Consider the following 22,456-nt stretch of genomic DNA (forward strand, 5'->3'; position numbering starts at 1 on the left):
CCAGCATCACCCTTCTTTGTGTCCATCTCACCTATATCCCTATCTCACCACTTTTTCAGAATCTTCATTTGTCTCTGTCCTTGTCTTTACCCCATGTTCACCATTTGCCCTTTCAATGTCTTTATCTCCCCCCCCCCCCCCACTTTTTCAGCATTACTTCTATGTCTCTATTTCACCTCCTCTTCATGTCCCCTCTGTATCTCTATCCTTATTCAGTAGGTCCTGCTTACTCTTTCTCTTCTTTGTGTCACTATCTTCATTTTCAGCTTTCCCCCCTTTTCCTTTGTTAATGCACCCTGTAGCCAGAATCTTTCCACACTCCCTCCACTCCGGCCCAGCCCAGTATGAAATATTTCCTTTTGTTTCCCTCCCCTCTCTCTTTCTCTCTCTCTTCTGCTCCCTCACCCACAAGCCCTGCATCTGGCCCTCTCCCTTCTCCCTGCACCTGGCAAAACCCCCCTGCTCCGCGGCTCTCTTAAGCAACTCGTCAGCAGCGGTGATCAAGATAAGCTGCCGACATCGAGGCCTTCCCTCTACGAGTCCCGTCTTTGTGGAAAAAGGAAGTTGAAACAAGCGGGACTCGCAGAGGGTAGGCCCCGACGTCAGAAGCTTGTGTCGATCGCTGCTGCTGAGTTGCCGAAGAGAGCCGCGGAGCAGGGGGTGTGGCCGGAAGCAGGTAGAAGGGAGAGGGCTGCTGGAAGAGGTAGAAGTTCCAGAGTATGACACCGACCCGGGCCAGGATGATTTCTTTTTCAGGCTGTTGCTGTTGCTGTTGCTGTTGCCGCCGCCACGCCACCACGCCCCCCCCCCCGAAATGACAAAAACAGCCTAATGCCCGGCGTCGGCGTCTTTGACATCGGGGAGAGGAAGGCTGATAGGCCCGGTAGATCGGGACAGCAACACGAGTCTATCACAGAGCCCGGGATGGGCTCTGCGATCGACTTACGTTGCCTTCCTGAGCTACCGGTCGATCGCGATCGACGCGTTGGGCACCCCTGGTCTAACCTATTACAGAGACAAACTACCAAACAGACCTTCTGTAATACTACTTACAAAAATATTAAAAAGAGCCAGCCCACAGTCTGATCTCTGTGGCACTCCGCTAACAACAACATTTTTCCTCCAAGGATACTCAATTTACCACTACCCTCTATCTCCTTCCACTTAACCAGTTTTTAATCCAGTCCGTCACTTTAGGTAACATACCGAGGGTACTCAGTTTATTTATCAACCGCCTAAACAAAACCATGTCAAAAGCTTTGCTAAAATCCAAGTACACCATATCTAGCGCCCTTCCCTTATCCAACTGTTTGGTTACCCAGTTAAAGAAATCAAGCAGATTTGTTTGACAAGACCTGCCTCTTGTAAACCATGCTGCCTTGGGTCCTGAGTTTCATTTGATTCTAGAAATCTCACTAACTTCCACTTTAGAAAAAGACAGAGGAAAATGTGGTGCAGGATGAGGTACAGTTTGATATGGCAGGTTGAGATCTAATTGTTAAATACCAAAACAATGGTTTTAAATTAAATTGTCAATAAAATTCAATTCACGTTAAATATAACATGAATTGAAATTTATTGACAATTTAATTTAAAACCAGTGTTTTGGTATTTAATGATAATTTCATACACTGGGATTCAAATTAACTAGACTCCTGTTAGTAATCAGTAGGTTGAGATCTAATCCACACCACAATGAAAACCATTCCAACAGAAAGACATTACATCATTTCTAAAATACCAAAAAAATAAATCTTACTTGTTAATGGGAATATAAGTTGAAAGTAGTCTGAATCCCAGCTGTGTTGTAATCAAGTAGTAACTGCTAATTTGGCCCCGAGGGCCAGAGACTGACTACTGACATCCTGCTAAGAGATTTTATGAAGAGATGCACTATACTGTACGGTGTAGGAAAGTACAGTTAGCGACAGAATTTCTTCTGATACTTGCTAAACAGTATGGTAATTTTTCAATCCTTTTTGCTTGCAAGGAAATCTTCTACACTGGCTGGATCAATGTGCTGTTTCCCCAGTGACTGACACATGCCATTAATCAATGTGCTCACTCCTGTGGCTAGAAAATACAACAATATGACAGTCACTTTCTCCCCTCGAGTATATGCTGGGTTTATATGAGGGCCAGAGAATGACTACTGCATGCTGGATTACACTTCTGATCTTCTGGAAAGCCTCACTGGGAGATGGATTAACAGCTTCTGCAACCCTTGAAAACACAGTATCTGTCCCTGTGAGCTACAATGCAGCACAATGTTTGCATATTCTTAGTTCTTGCTAAATCTCTCCATTCTTTCACCAAATTAATAAACTCTCGAGTTTTTGCTTCTTTTCTAGCCACATGATGAAATATTACAGGTAAACCTGGATACTGGATTGAGAAGTTGGTAGAGCAGAAGGCCTGTAACAAATTTATTAATGCATCTTCTTTGCTAAGGGCAATACAACTTTACAAGGACTATGGTGGTTTGTTAATAAAAGGATTACCCATATCCATAATATGGAGATAGGAGTACAAAAACTTGTTTTTGAAGGAAACTTGTTTCACTAGAGGTGGCATAGTGAATGGGAGTAACTGGAGAAAGGCAGCAACGCAGATAAAAGCAGTTACATCAGTGGAAAAGTCGAGCTGATAGAGTCATTTGCATGTGTATATGTCCCTGCCCCATCCCTCAACCCGTACTATACATAAAATAATGTTGCTCACCTAGGGTCACAGAGAAACTTGGTCTTCTCACCATCCTCTCTCCAGATAAGCCATTCTCTGAAGGAAGGATGCACAAACATGCGAGTCATGTCCCGACGCTTAATCAAGAACATGGACAAGTTTTCCATCCTCTGCTGGAAGTCCTCCCATTCCAAGGTGCCCTCCATGTTGCCTGCATTAATGGCCTGATAAATATGCTCATCAGTCAAAGGATGCAATGAAGCCACTGCCACATTGAGGAGAGGCATTACCCGGTCAAAGGAAGACTGTGTGGGAAATTTCATATTGCACTGGAGTAGGTACACTTCAGACAGGGACACAGGAACTACTTTGTAGCTAGAACTCTTCAGTACCAGGTAGCCTTTCTCAATCAAATCAAAAGTCAGTTTTAGGTAAAGATAAGAACCTTGGCTCAGAGTTTTCAGATGAGAGCTCAGTTTACCAAATGTGGTGTTGTCCATTTTGCCATTCAAGGAGATATTGTTTTGGATCTCTGAGCTGCTGTGTATCCGGTGGAGAATGTAAGCCTGCAGATCCTGGTCTATAGCTTCATTTTCTTCCAGTCGGTCCAGGAAAATCCGATGGAAAGGCAGCAACTTGGTGATTTCCTTTGGAAAAAAAAAGGCAAAGGAGAGAAAGTTACAAAAGGAAAAGAAAAGTAAGCCAGCCACATAGTGTAGGGTCATGAAATGTTAAACTGTTGTTTAAAATATTGCTCTGGCCTACATAGCTGAAAACAGTGTACAATCTATTGACCTCATCTGCCTGAAATGTATGTTCCTGCCTTACCACATTGTAAGCTAAATAGATAAGAGTTTGAGCCATGATGTACCCTGCCCTTCTGTACATGTAACATTTAGAACTGTAAGATTTAGATAAGCAGAGAAATGAGCTAGTTTCCTATAGAACTATAAGTTGTATCCCTGAACCTATCATAAGTGCTGGCTTAGGACCAATAATAACTGTAGAAAGTTATAGAAGTAACAAATGAAAATTGTAGTTTTTGCATATATTAGTTTGCGTATGCTTAGAGAAAAGGCATAAAAGTCCGTGCATTTCCTGTTTCTAATACTCTAGAAGGCAGGTTGTTCACTGCACTAGAGTCCAGCATGCTGTAATAAACCTCTTGTACTTCCTTCACGCCTCTGACTTTGTGTGTCCAAGTGACCTTTCATAGTACAGGAAGGAAAGTTACAGCCTTTTTTTTTTTTCAAGCTGCCAGATAATGAGAAATCCCTCTTATATGCAGAAAACACCCTGAAAGTACTACTGCTTACTGATTATCTTTGGAAGAGGTTTGTAGACCGATTCTCATTTGTTTCTTTTTTAAACAAAACAGAGTGGAAAAAACATTTAAAAATTTGAGGACCTTCACAATTGTGACAGTCAATAGTAGTTGAACATATCAACCCAAAGCACAATATTTCCTCTCATACTTATCATATCACCTTTTCTATTACTTCTTGCTTTTCTCCAGTTCACATTTACTTCCCCACTTGCGGCGCGCGCCAAAGGAGCGCGATTAAGGAGCAGGTCCTGCTCCTTAATGCGCTCCTTTGTGCGCAACTTTGTGTAGTTCCAAGATTTCCTTTCTTCCTTTCTCTAAAACTATTTCTCTCCAAAAACATCTCCTTGCTGTCTCTTGGCAAAACCTACTTTAAATTCTACGCATATTCAATCTTCTTTTGCCTATTATTAAACAACTTTTTAATGGAATCTAATCCACCCCAGATCCCAGTCTTATGGGGCCGCAGGCCCCCACCTTCAGCCACCCCATCTATTCCCAATCCTTCAAACTTGATTAAGTTATCCTCTGGTAATTTCCTCAGGCCTTCAGTCGTCCTACCACCTAATTCCCTCAATATTGGCCTAATTATCGTTAGATCACTACATAGCAAGCATCATACCATTAAAGATCTTATAACAAACCAATCTTTAGACCTTCTTTGTATTGTAGAAACTTGGCTTTCCGACGGTGACGAAGCCTATCTTTCCTATGCTAGTCCCTCAGGTTATAATTTTTGCTTTAATCACCGCACTGGTAAGAAGGGAGGGGGTCTCGCTATAATTTACAAATCTACCTTATCTTTAGTGGTTGAAATCACTCAATCTAAATGTTTCATCAAATACATTCAACTAAAAATTAATACAAATCCAAAGATTGACTTATTACTACTATATATTCCTCCACCAATTAACCAGTCCATAGTCACCCAGTTGTTATCTATTATTTCTGATTTCTCAATTACTTCTCAATTTCCTCTTCTCCTGGGTGACTTTAATCTTCATTTTGATGATCTATTTAACCCATTTACATCTGAATTTATAACACGTCAATGATCTTAACCTTGTAGCATTAAACTCTGGCCCAACACATATAAAGGGTCACACCTTAGACATGATTTTCATTCCATGTGATTCTCTCTCACATTTCTCACAACCTAACATAATCAAATTTTCCTAATCTGATCATAGCCTTATTCAATCAGTCTTTACATTGCAGTCATCTCCTACTTTCTCTCAGCTGCCTAAAATCGTCACTATAAGAGACTTTCAAAATATCAATGACTCCCTTATTTCCACAACACTATCAATTGATTCTAAGAAATTCAATTCTGCAGCTATTAATGAACAACTATCTATTTGGATAGTATCTGTCGATCCCTTTTAGATATAATAGCACCAATATCGACCCGAACAATTTCCCCTAAAAACAACGTAATCCCTGGTTTAATTCTGCTCTTACACTATTAAAACGACAATTGCATTCTGCTGAACGCAAATGGTGTTCTAAACAATCTAGACAACTATAAGAAACATTCTCTGCATTATCGCCAATCAATCAATACCATAAAGAAACAATTTTATATGAAAAAAATTTCCAAAATGAAAAATTCATCAACTCTATTCAAAATTCTAAAACAGTTAACGGTTTTCAAACATAAACCAGCCATCCCCACGGAAGAAACTCCCAATGCTTAGCAAACATTTTTCAGACAAAATTTAAACTACTAAGATCTAACATCACAAGTAAAGTCACTACCTTTTCAAGTGTTGCTAGCTCTGATAAAAGTGATAAAGAAACAACTAGGAATACATCATTAACCACTACATGCTCTAATTTCATACTTCCCTCTTTAAAAGATATTGAAAATATACTTCACTCTATTAATAATAAAAGTTCCAAAACTGTGTCCCTTCCTCCTTTCTTTTTCAAACGTTACTTTTCTATATTTGGACCCTATATCCTTCAAATTATTCACAAAAGTCTCTCTACTGTAAGTCTTCCAGCTAAGTGGAAACATTCAATTCTTTACACGATTATTAAAGACCCAAAGAATAACCTTAACGACAGTTCAAATTATCGCCCAATAGCTTTTTCTCATGGAAAGAAGGGGTACAATTAACTGCCCCAATTTCGATTAATAATACACCTCTTACACCAATCACTACTATCAAAATTCTAGGCGTCCTTATAGACAATAAACTTACATTTCATCCACAAATTAGTGCAGTGGTTAAAAATTGCTTTTATAAGCTGAGGATGATTAGATCATTGGTCCCCCTTCTTGATGCTAATTCCCTTAACATGTTAATCCACTCCCTTGTAATATCCAAAATGGATTATTGCAATTCCTTATTAAAAGGGATATGCCTAAAAGATATAAAACGTCTTCAACTTATCCAAAACACAGTTATTAAGATTATTTCAGGATCTAATAAATTTGATCACGTAACCCCACTGTTGCGAAAAGCCCACTGATTGCCTGTTATACATAGGATAACATATAAAATTGCTCTTCTGACTTTTAAAACTATACCAACTAATGCCCCAGCTTTCATAGACAGACTCTTGATTCCGTACGACCCTCCGAGAACCCTCAGATCAATTTCACAGCACACTCTTAATGTTCCCTCTTTGAAAATAATCGGTATTCGTCGCACTTTTATCTTTTCAGTGACCGCCCCAATGACCTGGAACTCCCTTCCTCTATACTTAAGATCTGAACAAAATCTGCAAAAGTTCAAAAGCAGTTTAAAGTGTTTTCTTTTTAAAGATGCCTTAAACTGACAATATGATATATATTTACCTTAACAGTGTCTAAAATTTCTCTCTTTTTCAGTTTCCTAGCAATTCTTCTGCTTCCCTACTCCCTCTTGTATTTCCCTTCTATGTACCTTTTCTTTAAATATTGTAGTTCTCCCCCCTTTCCTATTGTTTTCTGTATCTTAAGCATGTTAGTCAGCCCAAGAATTATTATTAGTCATGTATGTCTAATTGGTCTCCAGTTTGTCTCCTTGTTATTTTTAAATTTTTTTTGTACAACGCTTTGTACCTTCAGATAAGCGTTTTATCAAAAACTTGAAACTTGAAACATTAGCAAATCATTAGCCATGGCTTCATGAGCATTTGTTGCTTCCTTCTGCTTTCCTTCCTGTCAAGTAATGCTAGTTCTGCTCTGTGGTCAGTCACAGGTCAGTGAAACAGCAGTGTCTGATTTTATTGCTCATTAGGAAAATGAGTACTGTACTGCTTTCATAGCATAAAACTTTCCTACTAATGCTGCCTATTTAGAACTTAGTCATTTTCCACACCAGGCTGTGCATATGGGAACCACTGATTTTGTGCAAGAAGTGGAGGCCATCAATTAATTTTTTTGAATTTTTAGTTCTTCTTTCTAAATGATACTGAATGTGGGCAATAATGGCCAAACCCATTATATATAATCTTTGTGGAGCCCTTAAGCAAGATAAGGAATGAGGTCAAGGAGATCAAGCAAACCTGTAGGGTGGTCCTGACGGTCACAATCAGCTTCAGCCAGGATGGGAATTTCCCCACCATTTTGCTCAAAAATGACACGATGGTATCACCATAATCTGGTTTATGGAACTCTGCTTCATTTAATCCATCAATTAGAATTATGTAATCTTCATCAGGAATCTTCCGCTCTAGAAGAATCAACAATTCACATAAGAACATTACTACTGCAGTCATGGAAATCTCAAACAGAAGTTCATGTCCTCTCTTTTATATGAATACACAAATATACATCACATATTTTATGCATATACCGGTACTTAAGAATACAAAACATCAACATTGCTGCATCCTTAGAAAATGTTCAGCCACTTTCTTCTACTTCACTAATAGCAAAAGATTAGAAAAAAATTAAAGGACAAGAGCAATTGTTGAAGTTCAAGTGGTGAATAGAAGGCCTTCCATATTTTTTCTTTGATAATGAATGAGATTATGCTGTAATCCTGACCAGTGAAAAGGTAAGGAGAGATGAGGTATGGCAAACTGTTTTTCTCTCTGCAAAAGTAAGAACTTAATATTTTTAATTCTTTCTGGTAACGAACTATTGGTGTTTCTTTTTCTATCATTCATTCTTGTAAAGGCCACTACACTTTAATTTTTTAGACTATAAATCTTAATCTGTTTTCTTGGAATCACAATCAAATTCTCCCTTAAAAAAAGCTTTAAGCCCCATTTTGCATAAGGGTTCAATGTGGGAAATAGGATGCCTAGATCGAGTGTTCACATTTTCCCAGCATTTCATCTAACATGAAAAGGAAGTGAGATCAGCAAAGTATGAGGAAGAAGATAACTACTTGTTACAATTAAAAGTTAATTGTGGGTTCTCTGAGGAAGCCGGTTTGGCAAAACGCGTCAGAACCCGATATAGCTTGCTTTTGAAGATCATTTCAGCAACCTCAGCTAAGTACCCAGTGAAGGGATTTGAGAAAGCTTATATTTTTCAAAGAAACAAACAGTAATGGTTTATTTACATGGTACAGTGGTGCCTCGCATAACGAACGCCTCGCACAACGAACGCTGCACACAACGAACTTCATGTCTTGATTCACACAACGAACTTCGTTTCACACAACGAACTTCGTTTCACACAACGAAGTCGCCCGAGCTGCCGATGTATTGCATCCTTCCGCGCAGGCACTGCAGGCAGTCGTTAGTCACTGCGCTTAACTGCCCTCTCTCACTGTATACAGTCGTCCTTTTAAGATAAACTCAATATTTTTTATATATCATGGCTTCTAAAAAAAGCAGGAAGGTGATTTCTGTTGAAATGAAACGGGAAATAATTAGAAGGAGTGAATGTGGGGTCAAACAGTGTGACCTCGTCAAAGAGTTTGGCCTCAGCAAGACCACCATTTTCACCATTTTGACAAATTTATCTTTTTTTATGTCATCTTAGCATATTTTATGCTGCAGAACGAATTATTTTTTTTAACATGTATTGTTATGGGAAAACGCGTTTCACATAACGAACTTTTCGCATAACAAACTTGCTCCTGGAACCAATTAAGTTCGTTGTGTGAGGCACCACTGTATCTCTAAAGATTGTTTGCTATGCAATGATAGACTAAGGAAGCTGACAACGGTTCTGAGCACATCTCAGTCAACAAGAGATTAGTGAAAGTACAGGGGTGCCTTTTGTTGTTTGAATACTTTGAAATTATAAACTCAACATAAAACTGGCAAACCACATGTTTTTCTAAGAATTTTTTGTACTGGTCTTCAGAACGCCGTCGGAGATAATAACTACCAACCGCATTGGTCTTCATTGACTCATTTTAATGTGCCAGTGTTGCTAATAATGTCTCTTCTTAAATATATTCACTTTTTCCATCTTTTATGTTTCACTTTTCAATGTTATACGGAACCCCAGGAGATTGATTATAGGCATGTAATTACAACCCCTCGCCCCTGAAGAAAGTATTATCTGAAACATGCATGTCGAGAGAGGTGGCGATGTTAGCCGAAGAGTATAAAATGAAGTTTAGTTGCATGACATAAGTGTTTGAAAATTTTACGGTTATTGCACATTGAAAAGTGAAAAATGAAAAGGTGGAAAAAGTGAATATATTTAAGAAGAGACACTATTAGCAACACTGGCACATTAAAATGGATCGATGATAGTCGGTAGTTATTATCTCTGACAGCGTTCTGAAGATCCCTACAAAAAATTATTAGAAAAACATGAGGTTTGCCATTTTTTTGTTGAGTTTATAATTTCAACATTTTTGCCTACAGTACTGTATTTCCCCACATATAGGCCACCCCTCTGCATAGGCCGCACCCATGTATAGGCTGCAGAAAAAGGCGGCCTATGTTTAAAAACCAGAAGATAAGCTGCTCCATGATATTAGCTGCAGCTTATCTTCCGGTACCTCCCCCTGCCTTTTCCATTCAACCCCCCACCCCCGGTACCTTTTTCGTAAGCCCCCTCGCTGGCACGCAGCTTGAGTCTCCAGTGATGCAGGGCAGCTGCAATTTCTTCAGCATCCGGCCTGCCCCTGCACCACTCGATAAATGGCCAACATCAGTTCTTGTGGGACTCGCGAGAACTGACCTCAGCCACTCAGCAAGTAGTACGGGGGCAGGCTGGACTCCGAAGAGATCGCGGCTGCCCTGCACCGCTGGAGACCCGAGCCGTGTGCCACTGAGGGGGCTTACGAAAAAGGTACCGGGGGTGGGGGCATGATTAAAATTTTTAATATAGGCCGCCCCATTTAACTAGGACGCGCCCCATACACGGGTTTGTAAAACCTATGTACAGGCCGCAGCCTATATATGGGAAAATATGGTATGTATGAAAGGCATCTGTATTTAGCACAAACTGATATTTGATTGTGTTTAGACTGTGCTAATTGAAATAGCTGGATATTCATAGGAGCGTCCCCCAGTTATCAGCCTGTGTTTGCATTTCCTGGGACTAGAGCAGTGTCTCTCAAACTGTGTGCCAAGGCACAGTGGTGTGCCACAAGAGATTCCAGAATTTTATTTTAATTTTAAAAATTCCCTTCATAAGTAGAATAGATTACATGTACGCAAGTGTGTGTCAATATTATTAACACCTGTGCTTAAGGATACAACCACCCAGACAAGCATCATTCTTTGAGGTGATTGGTTCTTGAAAGACAAGTAATTTTATTTTTATTTTTTATGCAGCAATTATCCTAACTTGAGCAATAAAGCAATCAAGGCTTTGTTACTGTTTGGATCTTCTTATCTTAGCGAACTTGGATCTTCAGCTCTGACAGAAATTAAATTGAAAAAAAGAGAACGACTGCAGATGGTAGATGATGACATGCATATTTGCTTGTCAACTATTGAGCCATGCTTTGAGTTAATTTGCACTCAAAAATAAGCACATCCATCGCATTGATTAGCAATTCTATTCTATCTACTTTAGTTTCTCCATTGTTACAATTAGTATAAAGAACTTTAAATAAATAACTCTCAAACTATATTTTTAGTTGGTTTCGCAATTTTATAATTTCAATTATAATGTGCTGTGAAAAAACATTTGCTCCGCTTAGAGCTAAAAAACATACTCTTTACGATGGACAATTACCTCACGTCTATCCCACATCGGCTCCACCTGGATAGGGAAGGCGAGCAACGCAAAACAAGCCCGTGCAGCAAAAGAACAAAACAGTAGGGTGAACTCAGCCTCTTCTGTTTCGCCGAGTTCACAGCAAAGTCCCCCTCCCCACAGGCCTCTTTTCTCTGTGCAGCTCCCGCTCCCAGATGGCCATGATTACCCGCAAGTTCTTGCAGTGGTGGATGAGCCACAGGGATAGTGTCTGCATGCTCTGCTGCGAGTTGCTCAGCTCTGAGAACTTCTTCTCCAGTGCCACCTCAGAGAAGGCCGACATCCCCAGATAGTGGAGATAAAAACACTGGCCGAAAAACACTGGTGGATGACAGTCGCCAATATCCACCACCTTCGCTGCCATAACCACTAGCACGACCAAGGCCAGGCAATGGTCCCAAGCACCCGCAGCCCCTACTCCCTCCAGCGCGAATGCATGAGGCCTCCAAAGCGATTAAAAACAGGTTGGTTGGGTGGGGGGTGTTGTGGTATTTGCTCCATAAGACACATCCTTACTTCAACCCACTTTTTAGGGGGGAAAAAGTGCATCTTATGGAGCGAAAAATAAGGTAAGTCCTCTTGCCATCCTGATCCAAGAATTAGGGATAAAGGCATACTGTTATTAATAATAATAATAATAACTTTATTCTTCTATACCGCCATAGTCGTGAGACTTCTAGGCGGTTCACACCGAAGAGAGCTGGACAATCAGCGAAGTTACAATGTGTTGAGATCCGGGATACAGTATACAGACACTTACAAAAGCATATAGAATCTTACAAAAAAGTCCGGGATACAGCGTGTAGGGTCTTACAAAGAGCATATAGAGTCTTACAAAAAGGCAGAGAGATACAGCATATGGAGTCTTACAACAGGCAGTGAAAATACAGCAAACAGAGTCTTGAAAAGGCAGCAGAAAAAATGTTATACATACATTTCAGATTTGAAAGCAGGAGTGGACATATGTAGTGTTGGGTGAAGATACTTTTTAGGTGACAATTCTGTTGAATAAGGCAGTTTTTATGGCTTTTCTAAAGGCCTTATATGTCAGTCTTGCTCCATTTATGTAGCTGTCTAACCAGTGTTGTTGTTTGTTAGCTTGTTATGCCAACAATATCTTACTTATCCATTATACTGACTCTTTAGTTCCAGACATCACTGATATGAGCGACGCAGAAATAGAAGATTAGATTAGATTAGATTATGTAGACTTCAATCATATCTCCCCCTCTTTTCCAAGCTGAAGAGCCCTAATCTTTTTAGTCTTTCCTCATAAAAGAGGAGTTCCTTTCCTTTTATCATCTTGGTCGCTCTTTGAATCTTTTCTAGTGCCGCTATATCTTTCTTGAGATAAGTAGACCAGAATTGAATGCAATACTTCAGATGAGGTAGTACCATGGAGCGATACAGAGGCATTATAACATTCTTAGGGCTCCTTTTACAAAGACGCGCTAGCGGGGTTAACACGTGACTTTTCATCATGCGCTAACCCCCCGCGCTGGCCAAAAATTACTGCCTGCTTAAAAGGAGACGGTAGTGGCTAGCACGTCCGGCGGTTTAGCGCACGGTATTATATGCGTTAAACCATTAACGCGTCATCGTAAAAGGAGCCCTTAGTCTTGTTAACCATCCCTTTAAAAAAAAAATTTTTATTTTTATTCAAATTTTTCATCATAACAACAACAAACAACAAGTACACAAACTTGAAGAGGATTTGAAAATAATATCCAATAAAGTAAATGTGGTTGATTTAACATCAAACAACAAATTAATTAATTAATTATTTAGTCTACATATTGTTATTGTATCCAAGAACAAGGAAAAATAAAGTTAAGAAAACAAATGCTTAACCTATTTAGACAGAATCTGGGACATATTTAACCCCCAGACAGCCGGTTCGTTACACTGTGGCTGGTACAATTGGAGCTATAGTGACTCCACCCCCTTCTCTGGCTGTAATAAATTCACATAATTGTTTCGGATCAAAAAATAAGAAATTCTTTCCCTCTAAAGCAGTGGTTCTTAACCTGGGTTCGACCGAACCCCAGGGGTTCGGTGAGTCAGTCTCGCGGGTTCGGCGGAGGTCAAAACACACCTCTGACTCATATAGCGCTTCGGTCACGTTCAATCATCTATCAGTTATTCAGTGATTTTGATCAAGACTGATCGTGTACTCGGTTTCTTGATCTATCAATCTGTAACTAACGCCTTATATACATCAATCAATTCCTGATCAAAATTTGTGATTTAACTGATAGATGATTGAACGTGACCGAAGCGCTTATGATTCGTGATGATATGCCCCGCTTGTCCATAATTGGCTGCAGGTGATCACGCAACATCGCTTGGCCTATCTGTGCTGCAGGGGATTTGATGCGCACAGTAGTCGAATTGTAGCTGTTGTGATGGTACGTCGTGTGATACCTATCTTAATATTTTAATCCCTTACTAACTATGTCGAGCAAAATACGAAAGTGGTCGGACGAATATGTACAATATGGATTCACATGTATAACGGAACGTGATGGGAGTCAGCATCCTAATTGCATGATTTGCAATGCCAAGTTGAGTAATTCTAGTCCAGTTCCGGCAAAACTAAGGGATCACTTCCTTAAGCTGCATGGAGATGGAAAATACAAGAACACAACGCTCGCTGAATTCAAGGTGAAGAGAGCAAGATTCGATGAAAAGGCTATTCTGCCTGTTCTCGGCTTTGTACCCATCAACAAACCGATCCTCACAGCATCGTACGAAGTTGCTTACCTGATCGCAAAGCAGGGCAAACCACACACCATTGGTGAAACACTCATAAAACCAGCTGTGTTGAAGATGGCGAATATCATGCTGGGAAAAGCGGCTGAAGTTCAGTTATCTGAAATTCCTCTTTCAAATGACATCATCAGCAACAGAATAGAGGACATGAGCAAAGACATCTTGGCTCAAGTAGTTGCAGATCTGATTTCAAGCCCGGCAAAATTCAGCCTTCAACTTGACGAGACCACAGACGTTTCCAATCTAAGCCAGCTTGCAGTATTCGTGCGCTATGTGAAAGACGACGTGAAAAAGGAAGATTTTTTATTTTGTAAGCCTCTTACAACAACAACTAAGGCAACTGATGTGAAGAAACTTGTGGATGACTTCTTCAAAGACAATCTTTCGTGGGATATGGTTTCTGCAGTTTGTTCGGACGGAGCTCCAGCCATGCTCGGAAGAAAGTCCGGTTTTGGTGCGCTAGTGAATGCCGATGCACCACACATCATTGTTACGCATTGCATTCTGCACAGGCATGCGTTGGCAACAAAAACCTTGCCTCCAAAACTGGCAGAAGTTTTAAAAATTGTTGTGGATGCGTGAACTATGTGCGAAATAATGCTCTGAAGCACCGCATCTTCAAGGAGCTGTGTAAAGAAATGGGATCTGAATTCAAGGTACTTCTGTACCATTCTAACGTTCGGTGGTTATCCCGGGGACAGGTGCTGAATCGTGTTTTTGCCATGCGTGTGGAATTAGCTCTGTTTTTGCAAGAGCAGCAACATTGTCATGCAGATTGCTTCAAAATTTCTGAGTTCATTCTCATTTTAGCGTACATGGCTGATATCTTTGCAGCTCTCAATCATCTCAATAAGCAGATGCAGGGTGGTGGAGTCAACATCATCGAAGCGGAAGAAAACCTGAAAGCTTTTCAAAAAAAGCTACCATTATGGAAACGACAAACAGAAAACGATAACTTCGCAAACTTTCCCCTGCTAGACAACTGTGTAAGTAAGATCGAAGATGTATCTGGAATCGGAGACATTTCTGTACCCGCGGAACTGAAGCAAACTATTACCACGCACTTAGATGAGCTTGCAAAGTCTCTCGACGGATACTTCCCTACAAGAGAGTCATATCCAGCATGGGTGAGACAGCCTTTCACGTTTAGTGTTGAGACAACAGATGTCAATGATGAATACCTCGATGAAATCATTGAAATTCAGCAGAGCCAGGTTCAACAGCAACTCTTCAGAACAACAACGCTCTCAACGTTTTGGTGTCAACAATTGGTAACGTACCCTGTATTGCTAAGAAAGCTCTGGAAATTGTCATACCGTTTGTTACAACATATATTTGCGAGCAATCCTTTTCGAGGATGCTGGACATAAAAACGAAGAAAAGGAACAGACTTTGTTGCGAAAATGACATGAGAGTGGCACTTGCCAAGGTAAAGCCGCGCATTTCTGAACTGGTCTCTGAGAGGCAACAGCAGAAGTCACACTGATTTGCAGTAAACTTCATTATTATGTTATTATTATTTGAAATATAGGAGAACTTTTTTGTTTTCAAAATTGATATTATTTTTTCCCTCACTGTAAACCTATGTTTTGAATTTGTAAAAATCATATTTTATTTTTCCAATAAAGAAGGGTTCGGTGAACATGCATATGAAACTGGTGGGGTTCAGTACCTCCAACAAGGTTAAGAACCAATGCTCTAAAGAAATACAACATTTTGCAGAAAATTTTAAAAGAAACTGAGCACCCAGAGTTTATGACTAAGAAATTCCTTTCTTCTTTTTGTGTTTCTTTAGACTAGTCAGGAAAAACATATACAGTAGAAACAAAAAACGTATCATTCAAGTGCCTAAAGTATGTTCGTAAGATTAAATCCATATCAAACTCTAGGGCAAAAGTCACAATAAGAGTAGTTCTTTCTGTTATTATTTAACCCTTTCAGGACCATAAGGATTGTAGGCCAATTTTTGTGGTTTTGACGACATTTTTATGGTAAAAAGGGCTTGCAGATGCCAAAAAATTGATTTTTTTTTGTGAAATATCATTATTTTTATTTAAAAAAATCACACTTCTGGCTTATGGACAGTGTGGCAAGTGAATCTTCTCGTCAATCTAGCAACGACGCTAATGAATGAATGTCGGAACCGGTTTGTTTACATAAAGGCAGTATCCTATGGAATCCGTACATATCAAATTTAGAACCGTAGACTATCCCAATCAAAATTTATAGGATTTTAAAGTTATGGGACAAATATGTCCCTTGGTCCTGAAAGGGTTAAAGTGAGTCCTCCAAAAAATTTGTCAGGTTTAAATCACTTTTCTGTTGTTCTGTTTCTCATCCTGGAGTAGAAACAAGTTGTTTTTTTCCTACTCAAAGATAAATACTGAGCCCTACAGTTAATCCAGAACACATCTATAAAACTCATCACTAATTCTAAAAAAATTTGATCATGTGACGCCCCTTCTACAGAATGCCTACTGGTTGCTAATATCCCATCGGATTACTTATAAAATAATTTTGCTCTGTTTTAAAATATGACAATCAAACTTATCAGCATTCCTAGATAAACTCTTAATACCTTATACATTGAGAACCTTATGATCTGCAGACCACAATTTATTTGTAATTCCCTCCCTGAAAGTCATTAATACTCATAAAATGAAATATTCACAATTTATGCTCCGCAGCTTAGATAAGAACAAAAGCTCGATCGCTTTAAGAGCAGCTTAAAGTCTTTTTTATTTAAAGATGCTTTTCAACACTTAAATATCAAATGTATGATACTTCTTTTTAAAGAAGTATACAATTTAGGGGGAATCTCTGATGTTTCCTGAGTTGTATACTCCACCTTTCTGTACTATAACTATTATAGTTCAACCCCTTTCCCTGTTGTATCATGTTGGTCCTTGTATGATTTGAGATGTATTCTTATTTTATAATAATGCACTCCGTTTTAAAGTGTACATCGCTTAGAAGTATTATAAGCGATATAATCAAATTTTAAATAAACCTGATTAACAGAATTTCTTTTAAGTACTTCCACATCATTACTACCGGAGCAATTACTGGTGATTTTGGGAAGTTCAATACAGTATTCTTAAATTATTTCTTCTTTGTTTATTTTCTAGATCAGGAGTGCCCACACTTTTTTGGCTTGCGAGCTACTTTTAAAATGACCAAGTCAAATGATCTACCCACAAATTAAAAAATCACAAAGCACACTGTATGCAGAGAAAATGTTAATTATAATTTATATTCAGGTTTTTTTTCACAGAGGTCAAGGCAGATGACTTTAAAATATGCAATATCACCTCAGTTAACAGCTATAGAAAAATAGACAAATATACCCCCTCCCCTTTTACTAAACTGTGATAGCTACCCTGAATGCCCTGCGCTGCTTCCGACGCTCATAGGTTCCCTGCGCTAAAAAACGCTATTGCAATTTAGTAAAAGTGCATAATATAGACCGCAGATATAAATTCTCAAAACAGATACATTGTGATTACTAAATTGAAAATAAAATCATTTTTCCTACCTTTGCTGTCTGGTGATTTCATGATATTCTGGTTGCACTTCCTTCTGACTGTGCATCCAATATTTCTTCCCTTCTTTTTGCCTCCTGCATGCTTTTTCTTCTCCAGATCTCATTCCATTCCCCAACCAATATCTCTCTCTATGTCCCTCCATGAGTCCAACTTTTTCTTCCTCTCTCCCTGCCTGCCACCGACACACTCCATTCCCTCCCCTAAATTTTTCTTACTCTCTCCTTGCCTCCTTCTTTATTTCTATCTTTCTTTCTCTCTCCCTACCCCCATTTCTTTTTTCTTTCTGTCTTTCTTTCTTTCTCCCTGCCCCCCCCAAGCCACCTCCACCATTGCCAAATGCCCCCAGCAAACACTTCCTCCTGTCTGCTCTTACTCTTATTTTCCAAATTATGTATTTTTCTCTCAGTTCCTATTCCCCTTTTCCCCTCTCTGAGTTCCTGTCACCCTCACAACCTATTTCTTCTCCACTACCACAGTTCCACTCCAAGTTTCTGTCTTCATCAATGTGTCACTCTTCCCCTTTAGAACTTTCAGACACTTCTGGCTCTTCATAGCAATATTCTCTGTCCCAGCAATTAATCCTTTCAATTCACTTCATCCCTTCATAGTCCTCTCTATTCCTTCCCATGACTTCACTCCCAACCGTGCGCCGGGCCCACATGTCTCCCCCCCCCTCCCCGACGTCAATTGGCTGGCCTCGAATTTCCTCTGCAACTCAGAATTGACGTCAGGGGGAGGGGGAAGGCATGTGGGCACGACCCTTGTGCAGTGGATGCACTTACCTGGCTTTTGCAGCATCGGGAAAGCAGGGAGAGTGCAAAAGCACTGCGAGTCGATTGCTATCAACTCGGTTTGCCCTTGTGATCTACTGATCAATCGTAATCGACATTTTGGGCACCCCTGTTCTAGATATTCCAATTTTTTCTGTATATAAGTTCTTTCCTTAACAATCTCTCTCCAAATTTTTTATTTGATTATTTGTTCTTGATGTTTCACAATAGTCTTACTTTGCTCTTTTAAAATAATCCCTTGTGCGTTGACCTGAGTGCTAATAATAGCACAATCAGCACGAACTAAAGTTAATACCTTTTTACGGTTAGAGTCCATGGTCACTATTGCCTTCTAAATTGACTTGGGCAGGCTTGGTTAACTTCCCAAATTGAACAGGTAAAGATAAAATATTTTCACCAACTTGGGCCGTGGAAGACATCGATGTTGCACTGTCACCAGTGTGGGCCTGTCTCTTAAAAGACTTTCCTCCCACCTCTCCTTCAGGGCTCACCAGTTGTCTATCTTCATAGGACCGCTGAATTGCCTGTTCTACCGCTGTAATACTTCCTTCAGGTTGGGAAGGAGGCTGCCTTTGGATCGGGCTCAGAGAAGCCTGATCAGAGCTAAGGTTTGCCGATGAAATCGGCACTCCTCCCAAGGCCTGGGTCGTCCCTGGAGTCTGATGTAATTCTGGCATCCAACATTGTCTGTATCATAGCTCTGGAGCCACTGAATGCCGCAAGTCCCAGTCGCAAGACTCCCTTCCTTTTTCCCATCACGAAGCAGCAAAGGAGAGTCGGTAAATCTTTCTTTAAGCAAAAATGTGTCCAAATGAACACCCAGGTAAAGTGGTAAAACAGTGATGCACGGAGCTGTGCTTCATGCTTCTGCCTCAATCACCATCTTGGATCCATTAACCATCCCTTTTTAAATAATTCCTAGCATCTTGTTTGCTTTTTCGGACGTCGCCATACATTGGGCAGAAGGTTTTATCGTACTGAGTACAATGACACTCAGATCCTTTTCTTGAACACCAACCCCCAAGGTGGAACCTAGCATCTGGTAACTGTGAATTGGATTATTCTTCCCAATGCACATCACTTTGCATTTGTCCACATTAAATTTCATCTGCCACTTGGACACCTAGTCATCCAAATTCCTAAGGCAATTACAATCTGCATGCGTTTTAACAACTTTAAACAGTTTAGTGTCATCTGCAAATTTAATCACCTTGTCATTCCAATTTCCAGATCATTTATAAATAAGTTAAATAGCACTGGTCCCAGTACAGATCCCTGTGGCACTCCATTTTTACTTACCTCCATTGAGAAAAATGACCATTTAACCCTACCCTCTGTTTTCTGTTTAAAGTTTTTATTGAAAATTTTTTCAGAGTACAAACATACACACCAAACTGAACAGCAATACAAAATACAACAGCATACAATACTAGGACATCCGTGTTGATCCTTCATGGAGACCTAAAGGACCCCAAATTCCCCCCATCCAAAAGACCCACCAGATCCCAAACACCCACCCTCCACCCCAGCACTCCAGTGTCAAAAGTTCAGAAGAGAACTTCTAGCTCGATGGGACAGACTCTCCCAAACAGGGGCCCAGATTCTCCTAAATTTCCGCCAGGGATCAGGGCCACCCCTACGTACAACCAAATATTCAAATTTTAATAATGTAAACAATTCATTTCTCCACATAGTAACAGTGGGCACCTAAGCTCAACGCCACAGTACAAGGATATATTTTCATGCAATAAAGAAGCTTTGTGTAGCAGCAAATTACCCCCTCTAGTCAAGCCCAATTTAGTAACTTGGGAAAAAAGCAGAATATCCACCTGCAGAGGAATCAGCTACCCTCTGTTTTCTATCTGATAACCAATTCCGAATCCACAACTGAACATTGCTTCCTATCCCATGCCTCTTTAATTCTATCAGGAGCCTCTCATGAGGAACTTTGTCAAAAGCTTTCAGAAAATTTAGATACACTATACCAACCAGCTCACCTTTATCCACGAAGAAGTGAAGCAAATTGGTGAGGCAAGATCTCCCTCGGCTGAATCCATGCTGACTGTCTCATTGAATCATATTTGCTACGTGTTCTACAATTTTATTTTTGTCCGGCACTGAAGCTAGGCTTACCGGTCTGTAATTTCCTGGATCTCCCCTTGAATCCTTTTTAAAAATTGGCATAACATTGGCCACCCTCCAATTTCAGCGACAGGTTACAGATCACTAATAGCAGGTCAGCAATTTCGTGTTTGAGTTCTTTTAGTATCCTGGGATGTATAGCATCAGGTCCAGGTGATTTATCACTTTTTAACTTGTTGATTTGACTTAGTACATCTTCCAGATTCACTGAGATTTCTTTCAGTTCCTCCACATCATCACCCTTGAAAACCATTTCCGGTTCAGGTAGATCTTTTACATCTTCTATTTATTTTAATTTTCTATACCATTATTCCCAGGAGAGCTTAGAATAGTTTTACATGAATTTGTTCAGCTTAGCTTTTGGAGATAATTGGGAGGAATAGTGTGAGCTTTGGATGACCAAAAACTGTACTCTTTATTGGATGATATATGAAAGTTTTGGTTTATTGTTACCCCTTCAGAACATGTCTTATGGTATGATTGCTGCTATTCTTTATTTCTCTATTCTATTGTTATTGGAGTTCCTTTCTCATTGTTTATTAGTTTGATAGAGACTTATAAGATCATGAAGGGCATAGAGAGAGTAGAGAGGGACAGATTCTTCAAACTTTCTAAAAATAAAAGAACAAGAGGGCACTCGGAAAAGTTGAAAGGGGACAGATTGAAAACGAATGCTAGGAAGTTCTTCTTTACCCAACGAGTGGTGGACAACTGGAATGCGCTTCCAGAGGGCGTAATAAGGCAGAGTACGGTACTGGGGTTCAAGAAAGGATTGGACAATTTCCTGCTGGAAAAGGGGATAGAAGGGTATAGATAGAGGATTACTGCACAGGTCCTGGACCTGTTGGGCCGCCGCGTGAGCGGACTGCTGGGCACGATGGACCTCAGGTCTGACCCAGGAGAGGCATTGCTTATGTTCTTATGTTCTTAATACATCAAATAAATAAACCTTAAAACTATAAGTAATGGCAATTAACAAAGCCACCAAAGTTTCTTTTCTTTTGTTACACATTTGAAGCAGATATATGAAAAATGAGGCATTAAGGATCATTACCATCTTCATCTCTCATTTACAGCCATAGCTGAACTGAACATTTTTGTAATGCTTAACAATATGATTTGGAGCAGATGCAAAAATTGACTGGGAAATCAAAATAAATATGAGCTGGGAAATACATGCTATAAATCTTTGGCCCACCAACTCCAAATTCATTTGAAATCTCTACATGCAATATGTCTACATGCAACAATGGCTGTTTTCTGAAATCATCATTTAGGGGGTATCGTTATCAACATATGCCAACGTTAAAACATGTTATTTTACCAATACCTGGTGCTTTTTTTTTTTTTTTTTTTTTAATAATTTTGAATACTTTACAATAATAACTTTAATAATAATAACTTTATTCTTATATACCGCCAACAATCTTGCGACTTCTAGGCAAGATATCCAACAATTCAAAAGAAAAAAGGATATCACATAAAATAAAACATAATCAAATCATACATACAAAGCTCCTTTCAAGCCCACATTAATGGGGAGTATATCTTGCTTTTTTTTTTTTTAACAAAATAAAATTCAGGAAATATAAAGAATGGTAATTCTTGGTTCATAATTAAAACCCTGAGTCATTCCTTAATCTAGGATACTATTATTATTAATTCTCCCCATATTTCTCAGTAAGATGAAACAAATCTCATTTCTATTTCTTTTCTCTTGCAATTAAGAATTGTTGTAATTGTATTGGATCCCAAAAAGAATATTCAATATCTAGTAGTTTGATCATACATTTACAGGGAAATTTCAAATAGAAGGATGCATCCAGTGACAACACTCTATCCTTCAATTTCAAAAATTCTTTCCTCCTCAACTGTGTGGTTCTGGATACATCCGGAAAAATCCTGACCAAATCCCCACAAAATTTTGTTAACCTATTTTAAAAATAAAGTCTCATTATCAACATTTTGTCCATCTCGCTCATGCATGTTATTACCAGGGTGGACCGAGTCTGAATCACATCCACCTGGTGCTTTTTTGTTGTTGTTGTTAGCACAGATCCCATTTTATGCAATGAGGCCCAGCCAC

The 22,456-nt window shown here is 39.5% G+C and overlaps 1 protein-coding gene across 5 annotated transcripts in view; it reads right to left on the bottom strand.

Annotated features, from left to right (window-relative positions):
• Positions 1-22,456, bottom strand: part of TANC2 (tetratricopeptide repeat, ankyrin repeat and coiled-coil containing 2) — a 460,847-nt gene that overhangs the window by 101,227 nt on the left and 337,164 nt on the right. For all 5 annotated transcript variants that reach the window (XM_033917627.1, XM_033917630.1, XM_033917629.1 and 2 more), the window contains 2 exons: positions 7,505-7,671; positions 2,722-3,329 (listed from right to left, as the gene is read on the bottom strand). In XM_033917627.1, coding sequence (XP_033773518.1) covers positions 2,722-3,329; positions 7,505-7,671 — 775 coding nt within the window. The remainder of the gene's footprint in view (positions 1-2,721; positions 3,330-7,504; positions 7,672-22,456) is intronic.

This window comes from Geotrypetes seraphini, chromosome 13 (assembly GCF_902459505.1).
Source record: "Geotrypetes seraphini chromosome 13, aGeoSer1.1, whole genome shotgun sequence".
Lineage (NCBI taxonomy): Eukaryota > Metazoa > Chordata > Amphibia > Gymnophiona > Dermophiidae > Geotrypetes > Geotrypetes seraphini.